The 25,225-nt window shown below is 36.7% G+C and overlaps 1 protein-coding gene across 11 annotated transcripts in view; it reads left to right on the forward strand.

Annotated features, from left to right (window-relative positions):
- The window catches only part of LOC115219833 (tetratricopeptide repeat protein 31), a 191,163-nt gene that overhangs the window by 83,852 nt on the left and 82,086 nt on the right, over window positions 1–25,225 (forward strand). For 5 of the 11 annotated variants that reach the window (XR_003882370.2, XM_029790121.2, XM_036509486.1 and 2 more), the window contains 4 exons: window positions 2,280–2,370; window positions 10,307–10,418; window positions 15,916–16,005; window positions 21,183–21,285. Coding sequence is in view for 6 of the 11 variants with exons in the window: in XM_029790121.2 (XP_029645981.1) it covers window positions 2,280–2,370; window positions 10,307–10,418; window positions 15,916–16,005; window positions 21,183–21,285 (396 nt within the window). In the remaining 5 variants the exon portion in view is untranslated. Of the gene's footprint in view, window positions 1–2,279; window positions 2,371–10,306; window positions 10,419–15,915; window positions 16,006–17,919; window positions 18,062–18,699; window positions 18,883–21,182; window positions 21,286–25,225 lie in introns of those variants that run through there. The other 6 variants (XR_003882371.2, XR_005002108.1, XR_003882372.2 and 3 more) reach the window with 3 other exon arrangements.

The following is a 25,225-nucleotide window of genomic DNA, read 5'->3' on the forward strand; positions in this document are numbered from 1 at the left end:
CTCACTGCATATTCACTAAGTAGACATATTCCTTTACTGTCTCAATTTCATTGGTTCCCACTTCTATGCAGTCTTGTGTCATGCATATTGCTGAGCTATGGATGTCTAGCTGGCAGAAATGTTAGCACGCCGGGCAAAATGCGTAGCCGTATTTCGTCTGTCGTTACGAGTTCAAATTCCGCTGAGGTCGACTTTGCCTTTCATCCTTTCGGGGTCGATAAATTAAGTACCAGTTATGCACTAGGGTCGTTGTAATCGACTTAATCCCTTTGTCTGTCCTTGTTTGTCCCCTCTGTGTTTAGCCCCTTGTGGGTAGTAAAGAAATAGGTATGGATGTCTAGCTCTGTCAGCATGGTCTGAGCTGATCTGTAGTTTCAGTGACGAATATGCTGTCATCTTTGGATTGGAGGTGTATTAGAAGCTCACCCTTGATATTGATGCCACCTGTCCAGTCAATATCTCTGATTGTCATTTCTAGACAAGCTATGACATGCTTTGGAAAGACAGTATCTCCTATTTTGATGTGTTTCCCGACTGGAACTCATACTAGTGGTGATATGAGTATTCCCTTCTCTGAAAAACAATCTGACAACATCTAGAAAATGACTTCAAGAATTGTAGATTGAATAGCTGATGCAGGCTACTGAAGAAAGAAAATGTCTAAAAAAAAAATGCAGGAGAGAGCTGGCAGTCTGTAAGTCAGAGGCGATGGCACTTAAGAACATGGACAGACTCACAGTGACAGATAAAGTTAGGATGGAAGAGGCATGGGAAACCTTCTACATCAATGTTTTCAAATCATCATCGGTGAAGCTTGATCCTCCACAATCACAAATGTTGGAAAAAGTGCCACCTATTATGGTCAGTAAAATTGGAAATATCTTCAAGCTGATGGAAACAGATAAAGCTCCAGGAAAATATAGCATGACAGTAGAGATGTTAAGGTGTGGAGGTGAAGGGCTGTGGAAAACCCTTGTTCTGTGCTTCAATCACTATCTAAAGAAGGGTAAAATACATTTGCTGTGGAAAGAGTGAAATACTATCTTTCTTCCTGCGAAGTGTGATAAAGAAGACCTTAGAAATGATTGCTCCACATGCCTCGTCTCACCTCTATTAGCTGTTTACAAAGATCATAGTTACCAGACTATCAAAACATCTTGATGACCAATTACTGAGGGAACAGGGAAGTTTCTGTAAGAAATACAATATGAGGGATCACATATTAACTTTAACACAGCTTACAGAATAAATGAAAGAATACCAGATGCCTCTGAGATTTGCATTTGTTGACTATGAAAAAGCATTCAGTGATGTTAAAATGAACCCATTAACCAAATTGCTCAGGGATGTGAACTATGGATACCTGTCTGTCTGTCTGTCTCTCTCTATTATCTATCTATCCCCCACCACATACATACATACATATACACACATTTAAGACCAGTTCAAAATGTTTGAGAGAGATTTGAACTTGCAAGTGCTTTTCACTCTAGTTTGTTGAGGAGAAAAAATTTCTCGTCCAAAGGACAAAAAGGTTTTATAACACTTTAGTTAACTCAGAGCACCCTCTAAGGCTTCTTGGGTGCATTTCCAAATCACTAGTTCCCTTCAGCAGCAGATACCAAATGAGGCAACTTTGAACCAGGAAGTGAAACTTTCTTTATCAGAAATCGCTCAGTCTTAAGTGAGAATTTTTTTCTTCATAACAAATTGCAGTGGAAAGCCATTACAGGTTCAAATATTTCTCAAGCATCTTTAAACTGGTGTTAAGTTTGCATACTCTCCATCATAGCTTCTCACATCTATTCACAACACACACACACAAACACACATATTTAAGGTGACAAGCTACCATACAGGACAAAATACTTAGTGGTATTTTGTCCCATCTTCTCATTCTGAATTCAAATTCTACTAAGGTCGACTTTGCCTTTTCTCTTTTTGAGGCCAATAAAATAAGTATCAGTTACGTACTGAGGCTGATGTAATCAACTTATGCCCTCCCCCAAAACTGCTGGTCTTGTACCAAAATTTGAAACACACACACTATTATTCCACTTTATCTCACAATATTGCTTTTACTTTATAGCATTTCACATTAGTACGATACTAATACAATTCATCAATACGCATGTGTACACGTGCACACACAACACACACACACACACACATACACACACATACAGTAGGAAATTTTTGCAAAGGTGGATGTAACCTTTTGAAACAAAAATATAAATAATGCTGATCATTTCTATATTTACTTTTTTGAAATGTTCCAGGAAATGGGTTTTACAAAATTGCAGGCTGAAGCTGCCATCACACAGTATGGAACAGTGCAGACAGCTTTGGATTCTCTATTAGCTGGAATTGGTAAATGGAAGATTCCACTTTATATAGTTACTCCTAATACATGTTCACTTGTTTTTCATTCATTCTTTCTTTCCCTGCTTACTCTCTGTTGCTGTCTCTCATGCAGGCTCATATGTACATATTTGTGTATGTGTGTAAAAATATATGTATATATAATATAGATATGGTGATGCAAACAGGATGAAATAGAAGTCAAAATACGAATATATATGTATTTTTTATTAATATTTAGCAGAAGGAACAGAGTGACTTGGGCCGAGAGTTTTGTGCATTGGCACTTATCAAACACAAACTCTCAGCCCTTGAGTCACTCTGTTGCTTCTGCTAAATATTAATAAAACTATGCATATACAATATATATATATATATATATATATATATATATATATATATATATAATATATATATATATATATATATGAATAAATGAAAGAATGGAGTCGAACAAAGATGTTAACAAAATTCCTTTACTCTCGATATATGTTTCGAAGACAGCATGTTTTCATTCCAAAGGAATAACGGGTGCATTATGCAATCTTCTCATCAGGAAAGAAAGGGCGCCTCTCTCGACAACAAGACAAACAAAAAAAGTGGCGTACGTACACTTTTGCTCTCCCTTCTCTTCCTACTATCTATCTTTGACGTCAATTCTTCTAACGGTTTTTTTAAAAAAGCACTCATTATTGCTTTGTTTACCATGTAGGCAATCATCGAAATTTTTTGTTTGTCTTTTTGTCGAGAGAGGCTCCCTTTCTTTCCTGATGAGAAGATTGCATAATGCACCTTTTATTCCTTTGGAATGAAAATATGCTGTCTTCGAAACATATGTCGAGAGTAAAGGAATTTTGTTAACATCTTCGTTCAACTCCATTCTTTCATTTATTTATATACAACACACAAATTTCTGCACATGAACCTGGAGTTTCAACCCTTGACAGGTCGCTTCAACCGTGTTTCTGACATGAATTTGCTACCCAGGTTTCGGTTAAACGAATTTTCCATGCTGATGATAAACATAGGATAATTCATTCACCTACTTATATATTTATATATATATATATATATATATATTTATATATATATATATATATATATATATATATATATATCTAGTCGCCATGATAGATCATTAGCCACTACACACATTTTTTTTCTCTCCTTGTTTTTTCTGTGTCCCTTTCTGTAGAAGAGCGTAGGCTCGAAACGTAAATGACTTTTTCTATTCCTGAGCGTTATACTAATACATCTGTTTGTTTTGTACACCATCTGTCTTCATCTTTTGTGTTTTTCGTAAACTCTCCCTATATATATATATATATATATATATATGCTTTGAGAAGCAAGTTTTAATGACAAAAGTTTGGAGTAGGAGTCACTATTAGCATCACATGTTACATATATTTTATCATCAACTTTTTTAACATCTGATTTTTCCATGCTTATCAGATGAAATTTGTTATGGGAATTTTTTAGGCAAAGGGTTAATATTTCCCACAGTTGCATCCTCATCACGGAAGCTGCTACTTGGTGATGACAGTCATACTGGTGGTATGACAAAGCACCAAGTACACACTGCAAAGTGGTTGGCATTAGGATGGGCATCCAGCCATAGAAGTTTTGCGAAAGCTGACACTGGAGCATGAGACAGTCTTTAGACCCATCAGATCCATATGAAATTGTCCAACCCATGCCTACATGGAACATGGATGTTAAATGAAGATAGTAATGATGATGATTATAAGCCCATCTCTAGCACTGTGACTGATTGTTCTTGTAGAGACACCACTACTTGCTTGTTCAGTGGTCACTATAATGTAGATGCCTTTGTGTAATGGCACTTAAATCAGATCCCGAGGGTCAAATCACACACTCAGCATGACTTTCATTATCAGACTGATAGAGGGTCTGTACAAGAAACACCATATCGTTCATGTATGTTGAGAAGCAGAACTTCACTTCCTAGTTGAGTACATAATCAGTTGAAAGAGAAGGTTGAAAACTTTGCTATCAAATGGAGGCTGTTAAGAGAAATGTAAGCCTTACTTCAATGGCTGCAGAATATGTAGACTGTATATTGTGGCAAAGTAATGACTACTTCAGACCTGCCTCACATCAGGAATGTATTTAAATGTCAAATCGGAGACGTTTACAGCTTGTTTACAAAAGCGAATGTACATTCTAAAATAGAATGTGCATTCTGTGTGAAAAGTCTGGCTGCATCCGAAAAACTATATATTATGAAACAAAAATAAACACAAAATTTATTACACGAATCTGTTACCACCACGACAGTCAACTATTTGACGCCAAACACGAGTTTGATGTTATTTCTACCAAGTTGTCTACTGGTTGCAGTACGCCTTTCACGAATAGCATTGACCATTCTTTCTTGCATAGCAGCATTTTTGACAAGGCTTGGTCGCCCAGAACGCTGTTTTGGCTGTATTGTTCCACGAAGAGTTGCATTTTTATAAATTCACGTTGGTATATTGCGGTCTACTTGAAAGGCATTGCAAAGATCACTCACTGTTTCATTTGTGACCCCCATCTTTAATCTGCTGGTAGCGTAGAAGTATTGCCAGTCTATCTCTATCTCACTACTTTGTTCACCTCACCTGCGAGCCATCTAAAGTTAATAATGATTCTGCTAATTCCACGTGTAAACAGGTGTTGAATAGAACTAACTGAATAAATCTTAATTAACTGTGTTGTCAATTGTATGCACCTGACATATGCTAATGTGTATGCAGCCAGACTTTTCACACAGGATACATTCTAAAATAGAATGTACATTCTATGGTCCAAGCTACCATAGAGGAATCAACATTAATGCTCTCTCCACTGCTTTTTACTGCCAACTCTCTGTTCATCCGTTTATCCTCATATTACTTCTGTTCTCCATTCTTTTATTTCTTCCTTTCTACACCTTTGTCTTTCTTCTCTGCTCTTTGTCTCTATCTCTTCACACTTCTAATTTTTTGATCATTTTTGAACTGGGTTTTCAAACTCACCTTCCTCCTGACAAGGAAAATGGATTATTTATCAAGTCTGCCTTACTCAGGTATATCATCAAAAGCATGTCGGCCGTGGTTATTCCACCTTTCTGTGTATAAGGGACAACTGTATTCAATCAGTGCTTTATACAAAATAGTAGACTATGATTTGTAACTTTTTTTACTATTGCTGAAAAATATTTTTAAAAACATTTTGGCATTATTAACATGAAATTAACATAAACAAGTTATCATTTATCAGATGTTTTAAACTAAGCGCAAGCCATTACTTAAAAGTATCATTGTTTGCTGATCTTCAAAACAGCTCTTAAATTCTTCTTACCCAAAGAAAGTAGAAGACTCATTAACATTGCTAACTTTGTTTCAAGCTTGTTTTTAGAATGATTAATCAATATTGAATTAATAATTCAAATCAACTTATTTACGTTTGAAAGTGAATTCTCAGAAATATATTCACTAAACTTTATTGGGATCTTTTCGGTTTGAATGGCAGTTTTTTCTAGCGGTGTCATATGAAATTGTCACCCATAATTATGACCCAAGTATCGATCTATTGCATTTCAATCTATTTTAGGGTTAGGGGTGGGGGGAAGGGTATCTTTTTTTCTTCACAAATGTAAATAAACCCAATCTGTTTCTTAAACGAGGGACATATTCATATGGCACAGAATGTTTTTTTACCTCAATAGACGTCAGTGATTGGTTGAAATTGCAGAAATTGAAGAAAAAAAAACAACAAATATCTTACAAACTATAGAATTTTCTCAATTAAAGCCAAGAGAAAAAGATGTTTTATAAACACATTCTACCAATATATGAAGTTTAAAATTTTTTATTTACCTAGAAATTATGTTAAAAACTGCCGGTCAAACTGAAAAGATCCAATTCTTCTTACCCAAAGAAAGTAGAAGACTCATTAACATTGCTAACTTTGTTTCAAGCTTGTTTTTAGAATGATTAATCAATATTGAATTAATAATTCAAATCAACTTATTTACGTTTGAAAGTGAATTCTCAGAAATATTCTCACTAAGCTTCATTATTTCTATGATTTGCTATGTATTTCCAATATTAATATCATATAAATCTATATTAAACTGTCTGCATTCATAATTTTTACATCTACCTCTGTCCCTGACCAACACACTTAAATTTATCTACCTCACTGTACTCGTTAAATTCTCTAATCACAGCCATGCAGTTTCTAATAGAAACTTACTGTGTCGAACATCAGTGGTGTCTTACCTTTGAATATTTCATTGAAAGCAATGTTGTTGTCCCCTACATCAGCAAAGCATTTTATGATGCTTCGTATGACTCCATCCATCTCTCAATTTTTGCATATAAATTTTCCTATCCACACTGATCCATCACAGCATTTACCTTCATTCGCTTCTTTAACTCTTACGCTGCAAATATTCAAACTGTCACTAAATCTTAAATCAAATGGAATCACAATTCAAATAATGTTGTTTGGGGTCAGAAACTGGAACTAAGCATTCTTCTGTACAAGAAACAAAGTTTAACCTCACTGTAGAAAGAACTTACCCTCAAAATACAGAGTGTCCCAAAACTCGATGGGTTTCAGTTTTTAAGAACTTCCTTAACTTTACAAATAAATGCATGAAATTTTGATTAAATATAAAGGACATAATGGAAATTAATATGCACAAATCAAATTTTCCAACACCACTATATCATCATTGTTAAACGTCCGCTTTCCATGGGTTGGACGATTTTGACTGAGGGCTAGCGAACCAGATGGCTGCACCAGGCTCCAATCTTGATTTGGCAAAGTTTCTACAGCTGGATGCCCTTCCTAATGCCAACCACTCCGAGAGTGTAGTGGGTGCTTTTTACATGCCACCGGCACGGGGGCGAGTCAGGCAGTACTGGCAACGACCTCGCTCGAATCCTTTAACACATGCCACCAGCACAGGTGCCAGTAAGGCGACGTTGGTAATGATCACGCTCGAATGGTACCCTTTTACGTGCCACTGGCATGGAAGCCAGTTGCCTGCTCTGGCAACGATCACGCTCGGATGGTGCTCTTGACACCCTACTAGCACGGGCACAAGTGCCAGTAAGGCGACACTGGTAATGATCACGCTCGAATGGTGGCGTGTATGAAAAATGACATCTCTTAAATGGCAGCTATTTTTGGCTTGGCATGCCTGTGCTTTTCCAAAACTTGCACCATAGCACCCTCATGAATTTCAGACACCACTTCTCTGATTTCTCTATCGATGTTCTCCTTCAGTTGCTCCAGGGTCTCTGGTTTATTGATGTAAACCCTCTCTTTCAGATATCCCCACAAGAAAAATTCCAGGTTAGTCAAGTCCGGGGAACACGAAGGCCATTCAAAGTAGACCTCACACATGGTTCCAGCAAGATGGGGCAACTGCTCATACCACAAGAGAAACAATGCAGTTGCTATGGCAGTGCTCTGGAGAGAATAATCTCCCACGACAGCAGTGTCAACTGGCCTTCCTTGTACCCCAGACTTGACTAACTCGGATTTTTTCTTGTGGAGATACCTGAAAGAGAGGGTTTGCTTTAGACCCTAGTGCAACTGAAAGAGAACATCAATAGAGAAATAAGAGAAGTGGGGTCTGAAACTCTTGAGGGTGTTATGGTGCAAGTTTTGGAAAAGCATAGGCACAGGAGTGGCTGTGTGGTAAGTAGCTTGTTTACGAACCACATGGTTCTGGGTTCAGTCCCACTGCGTGGCACCTTGGGCAAGTGTCTTCTACTATAGCCTCGGGCCGACCAAAGCCTTGTGAGTGGATTTGGTAGACGGAAACTGAAAAGAAGCCCGTAGTATATATGTATATATATATATGTGTATGTGTTTGTGTGTGTGTGTTTGTCCCCCTAGCATTGCTTGACAACCGATGCTGGTGTGTTTATGTCCCCGTTACTTAGCGGTTTGGCAAAAGAGACCGATAGAATAAGTACTTGGCTTACAAAAGAATAAGTCCCGGGGTCGAGTTGCTCGATTAAAGGCGGTGCTCCAGCATGGCCGCAGTCAAATGACTGAAACAAGTAAAAGAGTAAGAGTATGCCAAGCCAAAAATGGCTGCCATTTAAGTGATGTCATTTTTCATATGTGATGCAGTGATGTTGGAAAATTTGACTTGTGCATATTAATTTCCATTATGTCCTTTATATTGTATCAAAATTTCATGTATTTATTTGTAAAGTTAAGGAAGTTATTGAAAATTGAAACCCCTCAGTGACTTTTGGGACACCCTGTACTTCCTGTTATGCATTATGGGTTTTGTTGAGTAAATGTCTGTGGATGTTTTCTTTCTTCAATTTTCAAGCATAATTGCAGTTAATAACTTAAGTGGTAAGCTAGAATTTGGTGATATTATTCTTGAACAATTTAATTAGAGAAAGAAAACTTGGACTTGGATAAAATAGTGATGTTTGAATATCATCTATAAACACCACCTGTCTAAGTGATGTCAGGATTTATGGAGTTTGAATAGGAATGGAATTGCCATATTGATATTTCATTGAGGCTTTTCTTAGTGAATGGTAAGGATTAAAAAAACTCCTCATTAATTTGCTGATATATTTTAAAGATAGAATCTGTGCATACTTTTGGGTTTATGGGGAGAGCCTGATTATTGAAATAAGAGTAAATAACACTAATTTGTTAATTATGTGGGCCTTACAAAACTTTTGAAGGGTGAAGATGAAGACACCTCTCTGAATTGTTTTTCTAATGGGAGACATGTCACTTCTAAAATACTGAGACTAAATGGAGCACAAATTCAGCTCTAAGCCAGGAAACAATATCTTGTATGTGTAGAAACACGTATGTGTAATCAACTGTATTCAACCTAATTTGGTAGGTGAAAATGACATGACAACAAGAAAAAGCCATATTCCCAATACCAATGATAATTTTGTCATATCGGCAAATTCTATCTAAATTCATGCAATAATTTTTTTTTTAGTATTTTACACAGCATTAACTGCATTTCATCAAAATATTTAATTTCTAACATGGTTGAGAGTTTATATAGAGAAAAGATTTCAGTTAATGGCTGTTTTACTGCTGCTTTTAAAATTGGAAACATTTGTGCAGATAATGCCCTGCTTCGTTCCTATTTAATTTTCTGCATGTGAGCATCATCTCCATGCAACCCAGACATCTCATGGCAGATACACATTGCTTCTATGAACAAAGATCTTGAAAATGACATGACAACCTAATTTTTCTTCAGAAGCATCATGTCACAATCATTACTCTTATCAAGAATTTATTTCTATTTTAATGTAGATGATTTAAGAGGAAAACTAGGTGTAAGAGGCATCAGATGTTGCATGCAAGAGAAAAGACTGCACTGGTTTGGTCATGTGATGCGTATGGATGAGGACAGCTGTGCAAAGAAGTGCCGAGCTCTGATTGCGAAGGGTACCTGTGGAAGGGGTAGGCCTAGGAAGACATGGGATGAAGTGGTTTGCAAGGGTCTTCAGACACTGGGCCTCACTGAGGAAATGACAAGGGACTGGGAGATGTGATTAGCTGTCCAGGTGCCAGTTGTCTGTTGTGACATGGTTTCTACACTTGGATGCCCTTCCAAACGCCAACCACTTAAGAGTGTGCTGGGTGCTTTTTACATGTCGTTGGCATGCATGCATTTACGTAGTACTGGCACAAGCGTTTTTTATGTGGCACCTGCACCTGAAGGGATAAGCCTGTATGTGTGGAAGGTAGCGATTTGACTTTGCTTGCTGCAGAAACCATGCCACAGCAGACAACTGGCATCTGGACAGTTTCCAGCTGACCAGCTCCATGTCAAACCATCCAATACATGCCAGCATGGAAACAGATCTTAAATGATGATGATTAGTATTTCTTAATTTCACATTCCATTTACCTCTAAATGACCCACTTTTCATTTCAGTGGCTGACAATCTCAATAATGGTTTGGGTTCAGAAAAAGAATTTTCTATCAACAATTTGAATCACATTACAATAAACAGCTCATGTTCATCACCCATGGATACCAAAATGGAGTAAGTAACCACTTTCACAACTTTGTTGGCTCATGCAAGTGATGTACGCTTGGAAATACTGTTCACATAGACTTACTCTAAAAATACAAATAGTACATTTACATATCATTATAGAAAAATTATAGGATCTACATGTAAACTATAATGAAGAAAGCTGCTTATTAATTAGGTATGTAACAATTACTAAGTGTACTAAAAGAAAGCAATTATTAAAAGGTTGACCATCTGGAAATATTTTTATAAATTCATGTTCTAAGAAATTGCCTACAATTTCGATTTCTTAAGTTTCTTGAATTTTTAAAAATTTCTCACAAATTTAAATATTCATTGCATTCACTGCATCCTATTCACAAATTTAAATATTCATTGCATTCACTGCATCCAATTCACAAATTTAAATATTCATTGCATTCACTGCGGAGTATTTCATTCTCATTTGCAAAGTCTCTCATTTTCTCTTTTAAGTTTTAATTCGCTATTTGGAAAACCGATTGTTGATTCTATTAATGTATACGTAATTTAAAAACATTATTTATTGAATGATAATTTTCCCGTATAATTTTGGAACATGGGATAGCTGTGAGAAGAGCCTAGAAAATTGAATAATTACTATTAGAAGATGAGGAGAAAAAATAGTTACCGACAAGTACTCGAAACTTACACCTTATTCACAGTTGCCAAACACTCTGTACCACTAAGCCAATATACACAAACAAGCCGCACAAATGACTTTAACAGTGACAAAACTCATGCAACACATAGATACACATACACACAAACGAAAGGCAATGAATGTGTGTGAATGTTTGCTGTTCACTGACAAAACTTCAAGCTGCATGACTTTTGTGAAGTTTGGTCAGTGAACAGGTTGCCATTTCAAAGCAAAGAAAATATTTTGACACAAATGAAATTTTAATGTTGAAGTGAAACTGGTACTACATAAATACAGGTGTTACGTACAAAGCATTTTAAATGTATGTTGTGTGGATGTGTAATGACACCCTAACTAACACTAAAACTAGCCCTAACCTTAACCCTAAAAACAATTGTTTTTGGTTCAGCACATGATCTCACATCAAGTCACTTGCAATGCAAGTACTTCTCTGTAATTTTTTTTAAATCACTGTGGATAAATACCAGCAATGACCTCAGGTTCCTCTGATATTTGAATTTCTAAACAGAAACAATTGGGGGCAGGGAGTGGGGTTGCAAATGTATTTATGGGGGGGAAATTTTGAAAAACATCAATACATGCAAGAGTAATAAAGAAACAAGGAGGGTTGTCTTTGGATATGCTAGAAACAACAGCCAAATCACTCACTTTTCTCTCTGAAAATATTAACAATTAAAAAAAAATTTTTTTTACCGAAAATGCTCTTCCCATGATTTTGAAGTGCAAGAAAAAATTGGTCAACATAGGTCTGGAGGGGGTGTAAAAAAAAAGAGTTTACAAAAATGCCCCCCCCCCCCCCATCATTTTGAAGGATGTGGTTTAAAAAATAATAAGGAACATCCCTGAAAAAATTTTCCCCACAAATTTCTTTATAATCATAATCTATGTCATTTGAAAGGGATTTGTATAAACTTTCATTAAAAGATACCGATCTTCCTAAAAGTTACAAGAGAAAAAAGTCAGGTCGTGTGAATTTTTCAACTCTTCTCTCCACCCCTTTGGAAAAATTCTTTCTCATAAATCCCTATATACTTTGAAGCCACAACATCTAAGCAGTATTTGTAGAAAATTTTAAAAAGTATCCATTTTTCTGGATGTCATGAGGTAACAAATGTAGTAATGCCCTTTTATTTATACGATTTTTTCATTTCATGTTTATTTCATTCATTGTTTACAATGTTCTCTCTCCCCACACACTCGCTCTCTCTCATATACTGCAAAGCTTACAGAAGGGCTGCTGAACTGAAATCTCTGGGGAAGGTAAAACTTGACAACCCGCTTCTCCCTCTGTTGTTGGACTACCATGATGTTTGTTTAAAAAATAGAGATTATGACTGTGATAAAATAAGGAAAGCAATACTTACTAAGCAAGTGAGCACTATTATACAAAGAAATAATTAGACATAAAATATAAAAATTATTAGAACTGGAAACCAAATGTGAAAATATTATCAAGGGGCTAGCAGAAAACCACCCGGAGGGTAGTCTTCTAGTAATAATAATGATAATGATATTAATAATAATAACTTGCTGGACCTGTGAAAAATTCATGGAAAATATAAAAGATGTGAGCTTCTGTAAATTGTGTGTTGGTGCCATGAGAAATGGTGACTGTTACAGAATATAGAAAGATGTGTAAAGCTGATAACTATATAATCCAACCAAAATATCTCAGTTACACAAACCTAAACAGAATTACTATTTAGCCTTAAAATACATCGTACATATTCAAAGAACCTTCTTAGTTTAGTGGTACGGAATGTTCTTCTGGTATCCTTTTATTCTTTTATTTGTTTCAATCATTAGAAATCGACCCCTGGACTTATTCCCTGTAAGCCTGGTGCTTTTTCGATCAGTCTCTTCTGCTAAACAGCTAAGTTACAGGGATGCAAGCACACCAACATCAGTTGTCAAACAATGGTGGTGGTGTGTCAAATGTAGACACAAACACACACATAAATATATGATATGATATAATATAATATATATATATATATATATATGACAGGCTTCTTTCATTTTCCATCTACCAAATTCATTCATGAGGCTTTGGTTGGTCCAAAGGCTATAGTAGAAGACACACTTTAAAGTATAGAGTTGAATTTCGTGTAGCCACCTGTTGACAACTTTTCTCTCCCACCCATTTTGTAGTGGGTATTACCCATTTTCCTGGATTCTCTTCACAGCCATTCCCTATTTGAAATTTGCATTAATTTTTGTATGAAAAAAAAAAGAAATGAAGGGAAGCGGGTTTGTTTGTAGATTGTTGAGAAAATGTTAAATGTGCCTGAAAAATACATGGTCCCCCACCTCCACCCCCAACTAAAAGACATGAAGAACTATGAAAGAAGGCAAATAAGTACCGGGGGCAGGGGTAAGAAGAGAGAACTAACACTTGATTGTTCTAGAACTCCCAGAATATGAACGTAAACACCTGAAAGACTTTCTCTCTATTCATTACTAAATGTCTTTCCCTCTTCTTCATTGTTAGAAGTAAAGAAGCTAGAAAAAAAATCGATCGTATTTCAGTCTAATTGTCATTTCAAATGACTGAGGCTTTCCTTTCTCTGACTCTATCGCTTCACTTCTTTCCGCTCTGGTTAAGAGAGTGAAGGTGTGTGGCTCAGTGGTTTGGGGTATTTGGACCACAATCGGAAAGTTATGAGTATGGTTCCTTGCAACGTGCTGTGTAATTGAGCAAGGTTCTCCACTTCACTTTGCTGCAGTCCACTCAGCTGGCAAAAATGAGTTTTAGCTGTAATTCAAAGTGGCCAGCCTTGTCACATTCGGTGTGAGGCTGAATCTCCCCGAGAAATACCTTATGGTATGCATGTCTGTGGAGTACTCAGCCACCTGTGCGTTAATTCTATGAGCAGACTGTTCATTGATTAATTAAACAGGAACCTTGTCATCATAGCCGACAGAGTGCCATTTTTTAAAAAAGGTGAAAGAAAAGGAAATGTTCCATATCGTAAGGCAAAAATGTCATCTGTTTAGTATAAACAGTGAAAGCCAAGACGAAATAATCGCTATTCTGTCGTGTATTCACACTTGACTCAATTTGATAACAACAGCCTGTGCATCGGTGTTTATCTGGATGCTTGGGCTCCAGATCTGTGAGACCCACAAATGCCACTGTTAGGACCAGATTAACACCCATAGTGACACTAACAACTAAAAAGATTTTCTTGAGGGTAATCCCTTTTAAGTTCAGTGTAATGTATTAGCTTTAATTTTAACTAATCATTATCTTTTGCATTTTGTCTATATTCTTGCCTTTGGCTTCAACGGTAGAAAATTCTTCACCTCTGACCAATTGCTGACCAAATACAATGTTCAAATAAAACCTGCAATGGAGTATGGAATGGTACTGTTCATGCACACATACATATCATAAACTATATCTTAACAAAAGCCATCTGACTGTTTGCAAGGGCTCCATCATACATCAACTTCAGTTCTATGAAATGCATTGACTGAGAGATGAGCAATAGAAGCATGGGTGCAAGAGGTGTGAGAGGTAAAGGCGTGCGTGTAAAAGATGTGGCTGACTGTGGTATGGGTAACAGATGTGTTATGAGAGCGACTTGGCATTGTTTCGCCAACAGTGTTAGCCAGATAAACATAAATTCACATAGTGACTTGTTTGATATAAGATTGGCATAAGAGATGTTAAAATCCTTGAGCAGAAGTCAAGTGTATGTGCCATCTAGTGATCGTTGTTGGGCTTCCATAAAAGCCCAACATGCCTAACCGTAGAGCAGAACAGATTCTGCTGTAGCATGAAACAGGTGTACTTTTAGGTCACGTGACAGTTTTGGTGCTTTTCAAATTTTCAGATGCTGACAATGTTATCACTTTATGAATGTTAAGTCTTCTGTACTGGCCAAGCAACTATGAAAGCTCAGGTAACAGAGATCAGCATCTGACTCGATGAAAGTGTAAGATTACCCTCACTAGCATTTTCACTAACCCATGCTAGCATGGAAAGCGGATGTTAAACGATGATGATAATGATGATTATGATCTTCATCTTCGAGTAGTTTATTGAAATACTAACTGCAATGGTAACCAACTCCAGGTTGAGAGTTCCAGAATATTGCTTTTCTTGAGAAAAAGATTTGTGTTGGAATAGACTAAGAATGATGATGATGATCATCATCATCATTGTTTAGCATCCGCTTTCCATGCTAGCATGGGTTGGACAGTTCAACTGGGGTCTGGGAAGCCAGAAGGCTGCACCAAGCCCAGTCTGATCTGGCAATGTTTCTTCGGCTGGATGCCCTTCGTAACGCCAACCACTCCATGTGTGTAGTGGGTGCTTTTTACGTGCCACCAGCACAGGTGCCAGATGAGGCTGGCAAACGGCCACGATCAGATGATGCTTTTTATGTGCCACCAGCACGGAGGCCAGGTGAGCCTGGCTATGGCCACGATCGGATGGTGCTTTTTACGTGCCACCGGTATGGAGACCAGTCGGGGCGTCGCTAGCAACGGCTACGTTCGGATGGTTCTCTTATGTGCCACCGGCACTGGTATCACAGCTACAATTTCCATTGATGTTGATCGATTTTGATTTTGATTTTGATTTTGAATTTTTGATGAGAAGGTGAAATGCTGGTATATCAGATGAATGTGAAGTAGGGTGGTACACAGCTTGCTTGGTGAGTAAAACAGGTACTATTGTGGAAGTGGTAGGAAAGAGACTGAAAGTCTGAGATAGTTGAGGTAATTTGAGGGTAAATGAAGCCTTGCAAATCAGTCATTGGTCATATGATATTATTCATTTATTCCCCCAATTAATTATTGATATGTTATTTATAGCCCAGCAAATCCCGAAGGATTGACAGCATTGTGGGTAGGAAATGTTTTACCTGAAGTGTCAGAAAAGAAATTAAACCAGTTGTTTTCAAGGTAAGTTTGATATTTTTTGTTATTGCAAGCTGGTCTGTGAAATTATATAGTCATGTGGTATTGGGATTCAACAAAATCTTGGGATCTTTTCAGTTTGAACGGCAGTTTTTAACATAATTTCTAGGTAACTAAAAAATTTTAAACTTCGTATACTGGTAGAGTGTGTTTATAAAACATCTTTTTCTCTTGGCTTTATTGAGAAAATTCTATAATTTGTAAGATATTTGTTGTTTTTTTTTTCTTCAATTTCTGCAATTTCAACCAATCACTGACGTCTATTGAGGTAAAAAACATTCTGTGCCATATGAATATGTCCTTCGTTTAAGAAACAGATTGGGTTTATTTACATTTGTGAAGAAAAAAAGATACCCTTCCCCCCACCCCTAACCCTATCCCTAAAACAGATTGAAATGCAATAGATCGATACTAGAGTCATAATTATGGGTGACAATTTCATATGACACCGCTAGAAAAAGCTGCCGTTCAAACCGAAAAGATCCAAATCTTGAAACATTGGATACATTATTAAAGAGAAACAATGGAAAATACATATGTATATGATATTTATAGTACTGTATAGTTTGGTAACAAGTACCCTCATTATCATCATTATCATCATCATTTAATAACCATCTTGGACAGTTTGATGGACGCTGGCAAGTTCTACTCAGTTTTGGTATGGTTTTTACTGTTGGATGTCCATTCTAATTCCAGCCACTTTATAGAATAAACTGAATGTTTTTTTACATGACACCAGCACTGATGATGTCTGTTTTGACATGGTTTTTAAGGCTGGATGCCATTCCTAATGCCAACCATTTTACAGAGGGGACTGGCTGCATTTAACATGGCACCAGCTCTTGTGAGGTCACCAACAAAATTGCAAGGCGATTGTAGGAGGTGGCTTTGTGCTAGGTTACAAGAGGTTAGAGTATGGCAGAGGAACAGAAATAAGTGTCTTGTGGTAGAGCTACATGGTTACCCCAGTCAGAGGGAGAGAGAGAGAGAAAGCAAGTGTGAAAGAGAACAAAGGTGAGAGGGAGCAAGAGAGGTGGTGATGCACCAGAGCAAACTCTCAAGGTATGGAGATGAAAATATAAATGGGATGGAGAGTATTGCCTAGGATTCATGAGTAGGGAATTCATGTGAATGCAAAATAGGAGGATGCAGTGACTGGTGAAACCCGGGTATATAGAGGTGGAGGACAAGAAGACAGCAATGATACAGTTAGCAGGGTAGAGAGGACCGGATTGGGCTGCAGGAGTGGGAAGGGAAGGAGAGGTAAGTGGAGTGCATGAGAAATGTGAGGAAGAGGAGATGTAGTTTGGTTTATTGAGGTAGGGTATGTAAAAACTCAATGTTAAATGTGGGTAGATCATACAGTACTACCAGAGCTCAGTTTCACTGTGGTGGGTGGCTCTTCTCAAGAACTTCGTATCATCAGACATCTCATTCCATTGTCATCTCCTCTATGAGGCCCAACATCTTGAGATGAGTCCTCACTACTTCTTTCCATATCTTCTCGGCTCATCCTCTCCCTCCAGTACCATCCTTTTAAAGTGATCAGCACTTTATTACAACTGTCTTCATTCATATGCATCACATGTCCCATCCAACATAGTCTTTTCTCTTGCATGCTGCATCTGATTCCTCTTATGCCCAACTTTTCTCTCTGCACATTTGCACTTTGTTGTACATGCTCCCTAATGTTGCATATCCATCAAAGCATACCAGCTTTATTCCTGTCTAGTCTGCTCATGTCTTCTGCATTCAGAGTCCACATTTCACTATCATGGAGTATAGCCATTTGTACACAAACATCATATGATCTGCTTTTCACTCTGGGAGAGAGTCCTTTTGTTGTCAACAGAGATAATAGCTTTCTGAACTTCCTCCACTCTATTCTAATTCCTGCAACAATACTTTCAGAACATCCTCCACCACTGCTAATTTGGTTATCTAGATAACAGCAACTAACTACCACTTCAAGAGAGCCTCCTGGGCATTTTGAGAGAGTCTAATTCCTGAGTGTTCTTAGTGCTTAATGTTCCTGTGCATCTGCCACATACAAAGACAACTTTCTCTGTTAACCCACCTGCGATTCCACTGCACCTCTTATGTGTCCACAGCTTGCACTGCGTCTGACAAATGGAATTTCTTCCAACACCTTTCCTACATATTGAGTAGGGCTATTTACCTGATGGAAAGAGATTCTCATTTGGTTTCTTGATAACAACAACATTGCTGTGCTTCCGTAACTGGAACTTCACCAATTCTGTTACAGATTCTGCAGTAAGTATGAGAAAACAGCATGTTGTAGTAGGGCATCCGGTTTTAAATTCCTCTGTTATGGCCTGGAGAACTTTGATGAATAAAAGTGGACTGAGAACTGAGCCCTGGTGTATCCCTTCTTGTACACTAAATTCTTCAGTGTACTTGTGGCCAACTCTTACCCTACTGACAACACAACTCCACATGACTTGTACAGCTCTAACTTACCACTCATCTACTCCTAGCTTCTTTAGAGACCACTTGACAAAGGAGCAAGGTCAATGAAAGCCAAGTGCAATGGTTTATTTTTGGCTAGATACCTCTCCTGCAATTGTCTCACTGTAAAGATGGCATTTGTGGCACTCTTCCCAGGCACAAAACCAGACTGCATCTCATCTACCCTATTTTTGCTAATTGCTTTAGGTGCTTATATAGTCGTAACATGACATAGACACCCCTCTCAGTCTCTCATCCAACAATGCATTCAGGATATGTAATTGCTGGCGGGTGGGGAAAGTGCTTCACCAGAAATTGGTTGGTCCTCATTTACAGCTGAGTAAACTGAGACAACGTGAAATCACGGACACAAATCATTGTTCCATCCAGGTAATGGACCCGCAACCTTATACTCGTGAATTAAATACTGCACATTATCACCTGTTGTATGCATTTACATATGTATATATATGTGTTGGTAGACATGTATACCTCTCCACAAGAAATAGCAGCTAAATCTTTATCAAATCACACCATACCATGAAAGAGACATTGGGCTATAGGGACCTAGGCTTACAAAAAAGAGGAGATAGTCACTGCTGAAATGTCTTTCATGAAAGATCTACTCAAATATAGCCTACTTAGAACTATGCCACTGCTGCTGCTACTACTACTACTACTACTACTACTAACTACTACTAACTACTACTACTACTAACTACTACTACTACTACTACTACTACTACTACTAACTACTACTACTACATAATTTTTGTGTTTATCTCCTCAATTTTATACTGAGACATCCTCTAGCTAGAAACTTCTACTCAATAGGAATATTCTACTGGTAAACAACCCTCTTCTACTCCTTTCGAGTCAGTGAGCAGTATTCATTTTTGAAGATATTACTACAAAATGTAAAATGTATTAAACCATCTGATTCAAGGAAATTTGTTCCTAGAAGTTAATAATGAAAGCAATACTTTATTATCTGCATAAGATACCTGGAACATAAGCGTTCCAAGAAAAGAGATAAGTAAAGTTGGAAAATAAGACTTATGTTGTGGTCTGATTCTGAGAATGTTGTGTTCACTTAGTAATTAAATCTGGCAGCTTGTGTGATAATGTGTAGATAAAGTACAGTTTGAAAGGATGAATGTGTCTCCCCTGCCATAATTTGATTAGAGTCAGTGTCATTTACATCGGCTGAGAGTAGTGTGTGATATGACACTTGATTACTCTCATTTCTGTAATTTCTGTGTGACTCCTTCCTTCCTGTCCGGCTCGACTGTCTATTCTTAGATATGTTTATCTTGTTTAGCTTAATCTAAACCTGGTTGATTTACAATCAGGAACTTTTGATTTAACCCTTTAGTGTTTAAACTGGCCCAAATATTCTATATCTTTATATATAAAAGTGAAGTTGTGTGTCTGTCTCCTACGATTTAGATTCCTAACTACTCCCACATTTTGTGGTGCAGTTTAACCAAAAGCGGGTATCTTATAGTCGTGATTCATATCAAGCCCTTCTGGGTATTAGCGTGCGTCTACGATGAGTCTACGATTTAAAAAAAAATTTACCATCATTTTTTCCCATTTTAATGCATTTTTTTCGCTATTATATAAGGGAAGTAACTCTCTAAAAATGTCTACGATGAGTCAACGATTTAAAAAAAATTTACCATCATTTTTTTTCCATTTTAAATGCATTTTTTTGCTATTTTTTGGCTATAACTCTCTAAAAATGCTTATATAGTTATTTCCCTTACAAACCCAAGCAACGCTGGGCGATACTGCTAGTGTTTTATATTCAAACTGGCGATATCTAGCCTCTCGCACCTGACCTACATTGACATTCTAAAAATAAACAATCACATCATTGAAACCTCAAAGCTATGAGACAATGCAGAATTAATTCAAAACAATTTGAGTGAAAAAAAGTATTACAGTTAACAGAGTAATCTGAGTAGTAAAGGGTTAAATATATTTGCTGGTGTCAGTCAACAAATTTGTTGTAAAGCCATTGAATGTCATTGTTTTGCTTCTCAATATGAGAAATCTTGTTTTGAAAAGCAAAGAGTCAGGGTTCAAATTGAGATAGAAACTTACTACAATCTGATATGGTATATATCCTGAGGAATAGTTAAATGTTGGAAATTTGTTTGAGAAAAACATCAGATGGAATCGTTTTAAAAAGTGTGGGTTTTCTCTTGTATGTAGTGTTTCTTTTAGAATTCTCTTAAACATTTCCAATGTTCAGAAACACATGACAGTACCTTTGACAGAGTTAGATGTAAGCTTTAACGTCCGTTTTCCATGCTAACATGGGTTGGACGATTCGACCGGGGTCTGGTAAGCCATGGAGGCTGCACCAAGCACTAGTCTAATTTGGCAGTGTTTCTACAGCTGGATGCCCTTCCTAACGCCAACCACTCCGTGAGTGTAGTGGGTGTTTTTTACGTGCCACCGGCACAGGAGCCAGAGCAGGCTGGCAAACAGCCACGATCGGTTGGTGCTTTTATGTGTCACCGACACAGACGCCAGTCAGGCGACGCTAGTATCTGTCACGTTCGAACAGTGCTTTTTACATATGTCTTAAATACTTATATTTACGCACACACGCGCGCACACACACACACATTTTGTCTCTGTCGTTATTAATGTTTGACTTGTTTCCTCTTTACCTACAGGTATGGACCTCTAAGCAGTGTACGTTGTTTACCTGACAGGTTTTGTGCTTTTATAAATTTTAAAACTAAAGAATCAGCTGGTAAAGCTATGAATTCTTTACAGGTAAATACCCTGTTTCTATCCCTTTACCACCACATTCTCTACTCTTGAAACTCTTCTGATAGTATTGTCTTTCTTTTTCCCTCCCCTTCTCTCACTCCCCCATCCCCTTCCTCTCTCTCTCTTTCTCTCTCCCTCCCTCTTCTCTCTTTGTAAATATATATATATATATATATATATATATACACATTCTATTGTGTCTGGGGAGAGTCATTTTCTTTTTGTGCCTTATTATGTAACACACTCACCGGCAAGTGTGTTACATAATAAAGCACAAAAAGAAAATGACTCTCCCCAGACACAATAGAATATGCTTCAACACACAAACTCATAAAGAATCTTGCAAACCAAATCCAAAAACGAAATATATATACACACATACACAGACAAACATGAACACACATTGGGTAGTGGATAATGATCTTAGTGAAGATGTGATTTCTCTGCTTGATATGAGTCCATGGCTTAGTAGGATTCAGCTGACTGTACCTGGAATGGGTCCCTGTCCAAAGTGACATTTCCCTTGCTGTGGGAAAATAACCTTGTTACTATTTAGAAAGATGCTAGAAAGAAAATCTTATAATCCAGTGTGAAGGCCATAATGCAATCTGGTGTCGAACTCAAATTTTACAGCCAAGCTTGTGCCAAACATGGTACTCTGCACCCTTTTGGACAATACTGTTGAGGTCGAGAGAAAGCTTATGTTATTTAGCAACTCAAAATTTCCGACCAGTTAGCCTAGACTTGTGCCCTTGAGAGGTCACTTCCTATCTAACTCTAGTCCAAAGTATATTGTCTCTTCAGAAAAATGAATGACAAAATATATATACATGGATATATATATATTTATATCTATCTGTCTAACTTTGCACGTACAACACACACACACACTCTCTTTCTCTCTCTCTTTTATATTACATCCTACAAACAATTGTAAGAATAACTATTGAAGCTTTACTAATTGCAATATACACACCTGAATTTTACCTACAGATACTGTGCGCACACACACAATATATATATATATATATATATATATATATATATAAAATTTAAAAAAAACCCACCTTTTATCAATTCAAAATGAACAATTAAATTACACCATCTAGAAAATTACATATAATAGAAATATTAAAATTAAAATAACAATAAAAGATCAATGATTAAGTAAATTGCAAAAAAAATAATAATAACGTATATAATTGGTAGAATAACGACACGTGTTTCTTGGCTATATTTAAGAAATGATTATAGTAGTAGTAAAATCACTTCGATATAAATATAGCCACTCATCAGGTTAAAAATAAACTAGAATAATAAAATAATTAATTAATAAATATAGGTGATAGGTGACCCCCTTCGGTCAGACACTGACCATGGGTTTGCACCTAGAGAGTTACTCTCTGAGGCACAAGTCTGGGCAAGGTTGTTTCATGGAAGACCAGCAGTCGCCCATGCATACCGGCCTCCCCTCTCCACGCCACCGATGTTGTCCAAGGGAAAGGCAAGGGCCGATACAGCTTGGCACCCGTGACGTCGCAACTCATTTCTACAGCTGAGTGAACTGGAGCAACGTGAAATAAAGTGTCTTGCTCAAGAACACAACACGCAGCCCGGTCCGGGATTCGAGCTCACAACCTCACGATCGTAAGTTCGACGCTCTAACCACTGAGCCACGCGCCTTCACTTTAATAAATATACTTTAATATATATATATATATATATATCATCATCATCATCATCATCATCATCATATATATATATATATATATATATATATATATATAATTTCAACAATTGAGGGTAAAATTAATTAATTAATCAATTTCACCAAGTATATATATATATATAGTCATATGAACTCTACCAAAATTTACCAGTATAACATTTTTGAATCTAGCATTGAAGATTTAATCAGTAATGAAATTATTCCCAAGTCTCTTTGTGACTGACTGCAGAACTTCCTCAACAATTTAAAGTCTAAAAACCAAAAAGATAGAACAAAAAAAATAGATGGAAAATGATTAATAATGGCTATTGTTTTTATATTGAGTTTCTAGTTATGGTTAATTGCTTTTATCTTAAAAACATTCTGATGCAGATTCCATTGAAAATATAGATATGCATGCCTGACTTTTTCAATTTTTAATTATTTTCGTCATTGGTACATGGTCTTAGGGTCTTTATTCATTTGTCCACTTTCATTGTTGTGTTTAAGTGAAAACTTGTGGTTTGATCGTTTTGACTGCTATGTCAGCATGCCAGTACTGCCTGTTAGTACCCATAATTATTATATATCAGGACGTCATGATAGATCGTTAGCTCCTACACGCATTTTTTTCTCTCCTTGTTTCTCTCCTAGTTTTTTTCTGTGTATCTTTCTGTCGAAGAGCATAGGCTCGAAATGTAAAAGACTTTTTCTATTCCTGAGCGCTATACTAATACATTTGTTTTTTTGTACTCCACCTGCCTTCGTCTTTTGTTTATTTTCGTAAACTTTCCCTATATATATATATATATATATATACATATATATATATATATATATTATATATATATATATATATATATATATATATATATTATATATATATATATATATATACACACACTGTTGTGTCTGGGGAGAGTCATTTTCTTTTGTGCCTTATATAATATAACACACTCACCGGTAAAATTTCCACTTTTTAACAGAATATGCTTCAACACACGAACTCACATAAAGAATCTTGCAAACCAAATCCAAAAACGAAATATATATATATATATTTTTTTTATTTTATTTTATTTTATCTAGTTTCAGCTCACGAGCTGTGGCCATGCTGGGGCATGTATATATGTATATGTATTTGATTGCGAGATTGTGGGTTTGGATGCCAGACTGGGTGTTGTGTGGCATTCTTGAGCAAAGCACATCATTTCACATTGCACTGCAATCATTTCATCATCTGACATGGTGCACATGTGCAAGTAATGTTGATTTGGTGGAGTGAGTGAGCTTATGTGTACACAAACATTTGATCACTATAAAGAAATCATCTGTGTGGTTGTTCAGCAAGAAATTGCCGAACCCTCAGATGTCATTTAACAGATGTTATCTCGGGATAAGTACTACAGTAACTGGCCTATCAAAAGTGTACATACATTAAGCATGATACATAGATGGCTATTTCAATTAAATACTGCTTCAGTTGCATATACTAGATTTTTAATTCAACTGGGCAGCTATTCATAACACTAGTGAATCTTTTATTCACTCTTTCCTATATCAGAGACAATGAATTTTACTTTGAGCATGTGGCTAGCTACAAGTATGCACCATTGGAGTGACCCAAAACAACTGAAATATGTGTAGTACTTTCGTTGGCCACTACTAGGTTGAATTTTTGTGTCTCTCTCTAATAGTTATTTTGCTTTTTAACACAGTTAGTCCATAAGAGTTGTTATCTCAGGACAAATATTATAGTAGTAGACTTGTAGACAGTGTGTATACATTAAGTATGATACATGTATGGCTATTTTAATTTTATGCTACTTTAATTGTGTATACCAGACATATATGTGTATGTATAGATTATGATAAAAACTGCAAAAAGCTTTGTGAACTACAGCTCCCCAGGGTTTCCTCACTGAAATTTTTATTTTGCTATTTATCAAGCTGGTAAAACCACAAGACGACATAAAGAAAACATCTCACTCTTGGTATTTACACAGTCACTGGAGGTTCTTAAGTTTTTAAAGAGATGCAGTTTCTCAAGTGAGCATATGAAGCATTTGACCCATCAATATGTAGTTTGGTCTTATGAAGGATCTTCCATTTAATGTGGCTGACATCCTCGTCTTTAAGTTTCCAGATTAATGCTGACTGGGTTGTTGCATGTCTCTTCTTGAGGTGTCTAAAATTTGAAAGATGATTGTTGTATCTGGATTTGAATTTTCCTTC

The sequence above is a fragment of the Octopus sinensis genome, linkage group LG15 (genome assembly GCF_006345805.1).
Source record: "Octopus sinensis linkage group LG15, ASM634580v1, whole genome shotgun sequence".
Taxonomy (NCBI): domain Eukaryota; kingdom Metazoa; phylum Mollusca; class Cephalopoda; order Octopoda; family Octopodidae; genus Octopus; species Octopus sinensis.